We start from the raw sequence: 10,978 nt of genomic DNA on the forward strand, positions 1-10,978 counted from the left end.
TAATGATATCATAACCCCATCAGAAAAATACATACGTGGACCCAAAAGTTTGCATGTAGTTCCAAGAGTTTTATGACTTTCCAAAGTAAACCCTTGAAAGTCAAAATGAAAATGTAAAGGATTTTTGTGATGGATGTTTTCCACTTTGATATCCTAGCCCTCCCCCTTTATTGAACATGGTTTGTAAAGGGACTGAGTGAAGGAAATATTTTTAAAGGAAATACAAGTTATTCTTGGGAAAACATGCTTAAAAAGGAAGAAGGGTGAGCAGAAGTTGCAACAGAAAAACTTCCCTGTGTGAAGTTCCTTCTGGTATTTATGTGTGCTACCTAGAGGTGAATATAGTTGATAGTGCCTTCATTTATTGCTGTATTTAATTTAAGGACCCCTGAAAACTCTTGAATTATCATTTCCTGCCGGAGGGTAGTATCAATACATTTGTTAAAAACAAAACCAAAAACACCCTAATTTTTAAATATCTTTCGTTTACATTTGTTTAAAATATGTGCAGAAATCTGATTAGTCTAACTAGAACTTTATCTTTGAGACCTGATTCTGTTTTTAAGAGCCCAAGTCATTGTCCTTGTCCCTTTGGGGAAATTTGGTTTTTCTGCTGTTAAGCCTTAAACTTGATCTTGGTCCTGTTTTGGGGGAGGATTTGGTGGGTTCCCGTTTCCTGTTTCCACATTCATTTGGCCAAATTTTTTTTTTTTTAATCTTCCACAGTACTGGGTAAGTTGTTATTCTAGAGGCCCCTTGTGTGTCGCTTATCACATACTTATTTGACTTTTGTGTTAATAATTGTTTTAACGCCTTTGTGGGCACGTCCTGAATATATGCTACTCTCCCAAGGCCCTTGGCGGTGAGTCGCGGAACGGGGTTTGAGGACCTGCCGGGGAGATGGCCCTCCCCGGGGGGGCGGGGCCAGTTGCAGGCGTCACGGGGCAGCTCCGCCCCTCCCCCCCCAGACGCGGGCGCTGGTGGCGCCATCTTTCCCGGCTGCGGGAGGGGTCACAGGTCAGTGCCGATCCTAGCCGCGAGTGAGGAGGGCGAGGTGAGTGACCAAATCCGGCCGACGTCTTCAAGTCCCGACGGGTACGAGCAGCAGGAGTGGGTTGGCTCGTGAAAGGGAAGGGCGGGGGGCCTGATGGCGGGCCGGAGATGCAGCTGGGGGAGGGGAGCTGTCGAGGGGAATGGGGAGGGGGCGGAACCTCCGGGTACCGCTGGTGTGAGAGGACCCCTGCGGCCTAAGGGGCGGTGTTCCTTTGGTCCCCAAGCCTCATCTTTCTCACTGGGCTCCTTCATGCTGTGCCGGTGCTCCAGTTTGAAAAGAAATTCAAAATTTCTTTGTCTCTTTATTCTTTCTGGAAAGTGTAATAATTCGGAAAACCTGTGATGTTTCATAGGAGTGAGCTGTCCCGGAGGGATGGTGAGGATGTAGGGTTTCTTAGGGAAGCCAGAAAGGGAGCAGGAGTAATAGGTCAGAGTATGGGAAGGTAGGGCACTGGCTCTAGGACTGTCGTCACGGTGTCTGAATCCTGGTTTAAATATTTTCTTCTTTATTTCCAGGTGCCTTTTCCTCGGGGCAGCCCAGGATTCTCCAAGAGGACAATGGATTCTGGAACTCGCCCAGTCGGTAGCTGTAGCAGCCCTGCAGGGCTGTCACGGGAATACAAACTAGTGATGCTGGGTGCTGGCGGTGTAGGGAAAAGCGGTAGGTGATGTTTTTCTTCCATTTTAAAAGAAATTAGAATGAAAAATTCTTAGAACAGATGCCCTCCACCCAAACCAACTGGGAGACTGACTATCATGCAATATTGATACTTACAGTTCTTTCTGTGGGTGACCTTTGTGTGGATTTTAACTTTCCTTTCTTGTTTTAAAGCCATGACCATGCAGTTCATCAGCCACCGGTTTCCAGAAGATCATGATCCCACCATTGGTAAGTCAGATGATCACTTCGGTTTTCCAAATAAACCCCATAAAAGTGTCTTGGTGTCAATTTTTTCAAACAATTTTCAACCATTTATATTTTGAGCCTTTTTTGGTGTCTAATTCAGATTTATTTAATAAGGATATCATAGCAGTTGGTAAGCAAATGAATTTTTTTTCCCTAGCTTAACTGTATATGTATATCAGCCATCTTAGTCTGTCTTTTATTGAGCATTAGTGGGACACTTTCTTTGTTATATTTTTATGGTTGGTATATTGTATTGCCAGGTTAAGGGAAAAATTTAAAAGCCACTTAACGAAGCCTTTTGCTATTATTTTTTCTAAGGGTCTGACTTGAGACTGACTCTGTAACTATGAGTCAGCTGGTTTGAACTTCCACAGAAGGAAGCAGAAAAACAAGTAGAGCCAGCCTGCTGAACTCTTACAACCCAGACATGCAGAGCCTGGACTTGTTCCACTAGAAGCCTTTAATTTACTTCCTTATACCTCAAGTTCATTACATAGCAAGGTCTTTCTTCGTGTCTTTTATAATCCTTAATGCTCTATTGTTAGTAAAACAGTGTTAGAGAGTAAAAAGTAATTTTGTTTTGCCTTTTTTTTTAACTCCTGTTCTATGTAAACGCCAAGAACAAGAACGTTATTATCATTCCTGAACCATAAGGAGGCAGGTTTGAGTTTTTAGGAGTTATATCCCAGGATAAAAGAAAAATGGTGATGGGGATAGAGGAGGGCACAGAATACCTGCCATATTACTTGTATTTTCAGGATGTGACACTTTGTCGTGATCCTGGGTCTCTAGGAAGGATTTCCATTGGGTCAGTCCTCTGCTGCTCTTTTTTCCACAGAGCCAATGAGTGTTCTGTGCTAACCCATCTTTGGATGTGGTCATTTTATATAGTAGATGCTTCTGTGGCTTGGGGAAAATAGAAACAGTTCTTATTTTTTCATGTACTATATTAAATTTAGAACATTGTTCAGGAATTCACACTATGGTGGGAATTCTGGGAATAAAATTAATGTAAGGCCTAGGATAATTTACTTAGAACTCCAGAAATATCTTTTCCTGGGACTTCCTTGGTGGCCAGTGGTTAAGACTCTGTGCTTCCACTGCAGGGGGCACGGGTTCAATCTCTGGTCAGGGAACTAAGATCCCGCATGCCATGCAGTGCGGCCAAAAAAAAAAAAAAAGAAATATCTTTTCCTTTCTTCAAAGTAAAACCTGGGAATTCCCTGGTGGTCCAGTGGTTAGGACTCAGTGCTCTCACTGCCAGGGGCCTGGGTTCAATCCCTGGTCAGGAAACTAAGATCCCACAAGCCACATGGGGTGGCCAAAATAAAAAAAAATTTTTTTAATAAAATTTAAAAAAATAATAAAGTAAAACCCATATTCTTGTCCCCTGAAAAGTTACTTTTTTTAATCAGTTGATTTTTTTTTTTTTCCCCAGTCATCTGCTCTTCTGACAATATTATCTGATTTCAACAACAAATACTTTCATCTCTTGAGTTCCTGTTATGTGCCAAGCACTGTGTTAGGCCCTGGGGGTACAGTAGTGAGCAAAAAGATATGGGGTCTGCTGTCACTGAGTTTACAGTTTAGTGCAATTTTGTTTCAGACTTTGGCTGCTAACTCTAAGAAAAACTTTATATTGTAACCAGTACACATATAAGTATATGTTTGCACATATGTATATGTAATTAAAATACCATGAAACTATATTTACCTCACTAAGTTTGGTGCACTCTTGTATTTCCTCTTTCATTTTAGATTTCTGCTTGTTTACTTTCATGCTGGTCCCAACCCATTAAATTCATCCACAATTTGCAAATTCTAACGGATCATGCGTGACCTGTAGTTTGAGAATCATTGATTTAGTAGGCTCTTCATTTTTGAGGAAGAGTCAGAAGCAGGGGTTCAAGAAAAAGTGTTTGAAGGAAATACGTAAGGATGTAAGCAGCAGTTGTTTGAATGATGGAAATACTGAGTGAGGTTTTTCTCTTCTTTTTTACTTTGCTGTATTTTCCAAGGTTACCATAAGAATACATAAAGAAATGTGCTCTCATAAAGGAAAAATTATGACAATATGGATTCTTTAGAAAATAGTAAACTCTGGTTTTTGCTTTTCCTATAATGTTAAAAATGAGGAGAACTATAGCATATGGTTGAGTACATAAAGCTTTTGAGTCAAGCAGCCCTTGGATTCAATTCTGGCTATGTCATTAATGAACTTTGTAACATGGGGAATACATTTAATGTTTTAGAGTTTAATTTTCTTTACCTGTAAAATGGAGGTAATAATACCTACCTCACTGAGTTATTGTCACTGTTGAATGAGCTAACATATATAAATCACTTAGTATAATGCTTGGCGTCTAATAACTATTTAGTAAATGGTAAAGTTACTTTTCTGGCCTAACATTTTTCCAAAAGACAATCTCTCAACTCTTTTAGAATTGTAGGTGAAGTCTAATAAGCTTTAGCTATGAATAAACTTATGTCATGGTTTATGTGGGAAAAAAGAAATTAGTTGAAGACCCAATTTACATGTCTCAATGGAATTAGGAGCTTCCTGAGAACATTTGGGCACTTAAATGTGTAATCTACTTCTCCATAAGATGAATTTCAAAATAAGGTTACATATTCCTGCATTTATGGATTAATAGTACCACCTTTCTTCCCTTCTGTAGAAGATGCTTATAAAATCCGGATCCGTATTGATGATGAGCCTGCCAATCTGGACATTTTGGATACGGCTGGACAGGTATTAAATCCCAAAATGCTATGAGTAAAAGCCTTTTTGTGCTAGTAAAGGGGAGGGGAAGACTTATGCAGAGAAGATCATTAGTTCATCTCTTTTAATTTTTCATGCACTCTGACTCAGGATAGCAGGTAACCAACATCTCTCTTTAATCTGAAATAAATAGCTAAAGTGTATATAGTTCCAGGTTGCATCAATACACTAATAATCCTTGTTTCCCTCTAGGCAGAGTTTACAGCCATGCGGGATCAGTATATGAGGGCAGGAGAAGGGTTTATCATCTGTTACTCTATCACCGATCGTCGAAGTTTCCATGAAGTTCGGGAGTTTAAACAGCTTATTTATCGAGTTCGACGTACTGATGATACCCCTGTGGTTCTTGTGGGAAACAAGTCTGACCTAAAGCAGCTAAGACAGGTGAGGATAGAGTAGAAAATTCTATGTGTAGTCTTGTGGGATTAGTCATTTGTGTTCTCTGTTTATAAATTTGCCTTAAAAAGAAAATTTTAAGTTAGCTTCTCCCTAGCCTGGAAAACTTCCCTGTATCTACTAATGTGCTCTTATTTTGGGTAAAATCTGGATTTTAGGAATCAGTTTACAGGACAAAACCCACAGGATAATAATCAGATGACAAATAGAATACACATTAAGTGAAGGATCATGGGATTTTCATTTTCTAAAACCTCAGAAGTAAATCTCTTTATGTTGCAAAAAGAGAAACTTAGACTTCAAGGTATACTTCCTGATGGTGAGGATTATGAGCCATGGAAAGGGAGAATAAGAGAAATTGTAGAGGATTTTAGAATAAATGATACCCTTCAAGTTAGCAACAATGTTTAAAATTTTGCTGTTTGGTATAGAGTTGAAGGGGCACATTTATCACTACCAGTGAAAGCAACGAATGGTACAAACTCTTTAGAAGTAGTTTGACAGTAGTTAAATTCATAATGCTTCTCAGTTAATTCCTGTTTGAATTAATCTATTCAGGGATTTATATATGAATTGTTCATTGCCAGGCTTTTAATGGTAGCAAAAAATTAGAATAAGTCTAAATGTCCAAAAGTAGGAGAAATTATGGAATATCCATCATTGGATATATTGATTTCAGGTTCCTTATGGTTTTCAGTATTGTAGTTTAAGTATACCTCTCTTTGCCTTGTGATTTACATTCTTGAAATGAAAAGTATGAAGAAAATTAAGATTGTATATTTGATATCTATAACTATTCCCTGTTCCAAAAAGTTATCTTTAAAATAGACTAGAAATAGAATCACATAATTTGAAAGCAGAAGGAATTAGAAATCATGTAATCCAGCCTCCCAGCATTACAAATATCACTCTGCTCTGCTTGGACCTTTCCAGAGTTGAGGTACTCTCATCCTGTTAAGGTAACCCCTTCACTTTTTGGGGCAGTTGTGATTATTTTCTGCTGTTAGCACTATAAATTTTCTCATGTTTACATTTTTAAAGGTCACCAAGGAAGAAGGATTGGCTTTGGCCCGAGAATTCAGCTGCCCCTTTTTTGAGACATCTGCCGCATACCGCTACTACATTGATGATGTATTCCATGCCCTTGTACGGGAGATACGTAGGAAAGAAAAGGAGGCAGTGCTGGCCATGGAGAAAAAATCTAAACCCAAAAACAGTGTATGGAAGAGGCTAAAATCACCGTTCCGGAAGAAGAAAGATTCAGTAACTTGAAGGGAAGATGTGAAATGTTTATCTGTGAACTGCAGTGCTTAATCAGAGCAGTCCAGTAACCTGCATTAGTGAGCATGGTGCTTGTTCTTTCTCCTGTTATGACTGTTATTTTAAAAATAACTGATGAAGGGGACATGCCCACTAGGAGTTTTCAATGATGTGGTATTTAAAATATTGTTTCTTAGCTAATTCTGATTTTATTAACCCAGTGGAGCACTGTCTACTTTTAAATTGTCATATTAGAATTCGATTTACCAATGTTTTGGGTTCTGTTGCTGATATTAATTAATGTAAATTTTTTATACCCCGGGGAATACGAATACCATACGTGTTTGCCCAAGCTCACAAGAGGAATTTTTTGCCATGCACTATTCTGCATTCTCTTTCAACTGCAATTTCCTGGGACTGTCCCAGGTAAGGACTTCAGTCTTTTCTGTTCATGCTGTGCTTCCTGGAGACAGAACAAAAATCATGGGGAAATCAGTTCTAAAGAGATTGGTGCTAAAGTTCAGCAAATAGCTGTGGAACTGACTCCTGCTGCAGATTATGGAGTGATGATATTGGGGAAATCAGGCTGTATGTTTTTGCAAGAGCTTGGCTAGAAAAAGTTAGGATCAGAACAGTGCTCCTCAGAGGAGCCTGTCTTTTCTAACAAGTACACATTTGACCCAAATGCACTGGGATGGATGAGAGCAAAGAGAAACATATAAGATGTAATGAAGCTTTCTCCTACAAGGTTATTTTACTCTTCCTTTCAGGGTTTTGCCCTTCTTTACCTTCACAGGTAAACATTTTGGGAACCAATACTGGGTTACTAAACTGTTGTTTAATCTAAATCCTTGGTTGGGACAGCCATTGCCTTGTACAGGTTTATTTTTTCCCCAGAGATGCACACACAAATACATTTACATTAATTGCTTCCTAGTGCTTTCCCTTAGCTTCCCTGTGCTCTCTAGAAGAGCTAGGCCTGGCAGAATGTTTTTTAGGCCCTTCGTCAGACTGACTGCATTTTCCATACAGAAAAGACATCAGGAGTTAGTAAAATTGTATATGTGCCTCCTTGACATAGACAATCACTAGACTCAGTGTTCTAAGAAAGCCTGTGGCATTTCTGTGTAATGAGCCAGTCTGAAGCTTTAAAATTCCCATATGTTGAGTTTCTCATTGAAGATTTCTTTACAAGGACCTTGCTAAGTTCACCTCAGGGTTTTGCCTGAGCCTTGACAAAGCTTAGCCTAAGACAGTACCACTTTGATAACTGCATAGTTGAGAAACTATCCTGTCTTCTTGGGAAGAATCAGCTTTAAATATTGGTGGTGAGGTCTTTCTTTTAGAATCAGGATTATTTTGATACCTGAACTTGTTATGTGTGGAGATTAAGCACAAAAGTGCTAAGAGTAATGTAGCATATGTTGAACATTAAATGTCACTGAAGCAGTGTTTGTGACCACTTTAAGAACATGACTGTGTAGCATCTCTTAAAAAGTGCACAGCTCAATTCACTGTTTTCCGTTTTTATTACAGTCAGGACAGGGTTGTTGTATTTTTTCTTCCAATCAATGGTATGTGTTCTAGGTTTAAAGGAAAGTGATGGTTGTAACTTCTTTAGCTGAGTAGTGATCCCTTTTGAAACTCCTGAAATGTTTTTGCTACCAAATAAATCATGGTTTATGGTACTCAAGCCATCCAAAACTGAAAGATGCAGAATTTGAATCTATGCAGGACAAAAATCTTACAGGAACCGTAGCACTTTGGAAGTGTGAAGTTAGAAAAGAAGTACAGTGCAATTCTATTTTAACAGTATTTCACCACATTTAAACTAGCTTAGAGCCTGTTAGGTTTAATGCCTTAGCTTCTCATTACTAATAACCTAGGGAATTGTTATTAGCATCAAGCAAGATGTTGACAGCTATGTAATTATATCTATAAGACAGGAGAGAGTTTGTAATGTATATAAGAAAAATAACAAATGGGTGTTTTTAAGACTATCACTATCATATATTTGATCATTGGATTACTTAGCCCATCAGGTAGTATTGAGAATTCTATTCATGGTGCTAAATAGTTTGAGGGGTATAATATGTGTAAGTCATAGCTCTATTCTTAGTGATTGTATAGTGTAAATAATTTATAAGCTCTAAATAGTCAGCTTTATCTAATTTGAGGGCATTAAAATCAATTAACTGCCTGGAACTTTGAGGAGAGAAAAATTCAGGGACAAGTTGAAAAGCACTGGAACTGTTCATGTCCATACCAGATTGGCAAGTTACAAAATTTGGAAGCTGGTGTCTAGAATTAACTGTTTAGAATTCCAAAAGAGATATATGTTTTAACTTTGTGATATATTAGCAAGAATTGGTCTACTGTAATGTATGGGGAGGAGAGGGGAGAGAAGAGTTTTTCACTTATGCACTTGTATATGATGACAGTTTGTATGACACAATACAAAACTTTTAAACAACTTACTGGGCCTTTCCTTTACTTACCTATGTATGGGTAGAAATGTCTGGAATCGTTACACAAGGGTCATTTTAAGAAAAACTTAATAACTTGAGATTTTATATGCTGGAAAATATTGATTCAAAAAAATTTGAGTGCCCACCATATATAGAACACCTGTGTCAAGTGCTCGGGAGCATGCCACGGAATGCTCCTTTGTCCAGAGATTACCTCACTGCTTGCCTAGGTCGAGGGGTGGGTGGGAGGTGGAGGTGCTGCCATCCAACTGTGGAAGAGTCTCCCCTGTGTGACAGTGAGCTGGGGTCCCGGCTCTAGGCATCACCTGGCTCTGATTCCTGACCCTAAAGCACTGCCCACTGTCCTGGAGCCAGCAGATGGATGACACTTGGTATTTGGCCATGCCATTGGAGGACTTAGGTTGCGGAGTGTGAACTGCTGCTTCCAGGGCAGGTGCCGGAGAGACCCCACTGATACCCCAGCATCTCTGGGGAGAGGCGAAGGGACAAGGCAAAATTTTTAAAAAAGAGCCTACCTCTTTGGTGGGCAGATGGGAAAAACATGTTGAAAGTGGTAGTGCATTTGCCCACCTGATCAAGGGTTAACTAAAGTTGTTTCGAGTATATAAACTAAATGTGAGAGAATGAGGAATAATTTTTTATGTGAAGGTCGTTGCTTTTATCTCCACTACTCTAAATGGGCATCAGCGTTGGTAGAGAGGACTTAGTTTGGACATTAAGGGAATATATTTTTGTGTCCTCATGATTTTAACATTTATTGAGTAGGTCAGTAACTGTCAGTGTGTCCACTATTAAAATGGGTAATGGAAGAGGAGCATTCCATGTTCTAATGTAACCTCTGTTAGGATAGACAGTGGAATTACAGTCAAAGTATTTATGGACACTTACGTGCACTAAGCACTGTTTGCTTGAAGAGCTGTGAGGGATTCAGAGGGCTGTAAAATATCTCTGCTCTGGAGCTTTGATTAAATTTGCATATACAAAACAACTAGAGATCAATCTTAAAGCAACAGATTACTTACTTCAAAGTCAGAGTGTTACAAGGATTCAAAGAAGGAAGGAATTAACAAAGCTCGGGCAGATCAGTGGAGCCGACTCTTTAAGAGTGAATGGAAGAGGAGGCAAAATTGAGGAGAGATTGAATTTGACCTGAATAGAATAATGAAGAGATGAGATCAGAGATGTAATTTCTGAAATTCCTCATTCCTCGTATGTATTGCTTATTTTCTTTAAAAAAAAATTTGCTTATATGAGTTTAGTACGCTGTTGACAAATAATTGGCAGTGTTGCACTTTTTCCAAAGTCAGTCTTGAGAGGGGTGAGACAAATTTGAAGTCTTATTTTTAAAAGTCCTTGTTAACTTGGCAAACACTTGGCTTTAAAAGATGGCTTAGGGGGCTTCCCTGGTGGCGCAGTGGTTGAGAGTCCGTCTGCCGATGCAGGAGACACGGGTTGGTGCCCCGGTCCGGGAGGATCCCACATGCCGCGGAGCGGCTGGGCCCGTGAGCCATGGCCGCTGAGCCTGCGCGTCCGGAGCCTGTGCTCCGCAACAGTGAGAGGCCCGCGTACCGCAAAAAAAAAAAAAAAAAAAAAAGATGGCTTAGGGACTTCCCTGGTGGCGCAGTGGTTAAGAATCCTCCTGCCAGAAAAAAAAAAAAGAATCCATCTGCCAGTGCAGGGGACACGGGTTCGAGCCCTGGTCCCGTGCATCACAACTAGAGAGCTGTTTTGTTTTTTCTCATTTTCTCACTTTGACCTCTGGAGATTTTGATTTCATAGATTTCTGATAGGACCCGGGAATCTATATTAAAACAAAAACCTCCCAGGTGATTCTGATTGCAGCCATGCAGCCATTCTTGGATTAGGAATCACTGAGCTTGATGATGTCAAAGTGTCTTGGTAGATCATTGGAAGACTGTTTAAAGCAGTGATGAGTTGTAGTTAACAGATGTGGAAAATTGTGGTTCTATGTAGTGTGGTGTGGGGATGGGGAGCAACTGGAAGTAAGCAACAAGAAGTCTGCTCTAGTAGTTAATGAGTAAGGAAACAAGGGCTTTGGCTGTAGGGACAGTCAAGAAATATAAATTCATA

At 39.6% G+C, this 10,978-nt stretch overlaps 1 protein-coding gene across 3 annotated transcripts; it reads left to right on the forward strand.

Annotated features, from left to right (window-relative positions):
• The first annotated feature begins 61 nt into the window (after positions 1–61).
• Positions 62–8,871, forward strand: RIT1 (Ras like without CAAX 1). Of its 3 annotated transcripts, none has more exons than XM_060136477.1 (6): positions 62–1,095; positions 1,570–1,714; positions 1,886–1,942; positions 4,639–4,712; positions 4,935–5,126; positions 6,180–8,871. In XM_060136477.1, exons 2-6 carry the CDS (start codon positions 1,612–1,614, stop codon positions 6,408–6,410), a joined length of 657 nt encoding a protein of 218 aa, XP_059992460.1. In that variant the 5' UTR covers positions 62–1,095; positions 1,570–1,611; the 3' UTR covers positions 6,411–8,871. The 3 variants fall into 3 exon arrangements, with proteins under 3 accessions (XP_059992460.1, XP_059992468.1, XP_059992450.1); XM_060136485.1 differs by having other exon boundaries at positions 62–1,054; XM_060136467.1 differs by lacking the exon at positions 62–1,095 and adding an exon at positions 1,245–1,429.
• Positions 8,872–10,978: the final 2,107 nt, after the last annotated feature.

Source organism: Lagenorhynchus albirostris, chromosome 2 (assembly GCF_949774975.1).
Source record: "Lagenorhynchus albirostris chromosome 2, mLagAlb1.1, whole genome shotgun sequence".
Classification (NCBI taxonomy): Eukaryota; Metazoa; Chordata; class Mammalia; order Artiodactyla; family Delphinidae; genus Lagenorhynchus; species Lagenorhynchus albirostris.

What these genes read in the sequence shown, in the direction of transcription:
- RIT1 (XM_060136467.1), top strand. An exon ending in TGGCGGTGTAGGGAAAAGCG is followed by an intron (nt 1,715 to 1,885) that starts GTAGGTGATGTT and finishes CTTGTTTTAAAG; the next exon opens with CCATGACCATGCAGTTCATC. An exon ending in AGATCATGATCCCACCATTG is followed by an intron (nt 1,943 to 4,638) that starts GTAAGTCAGATG and finishes TCCCTTCTGTAG; the next exon opens with AAGATGCTTATAAAATCCGG.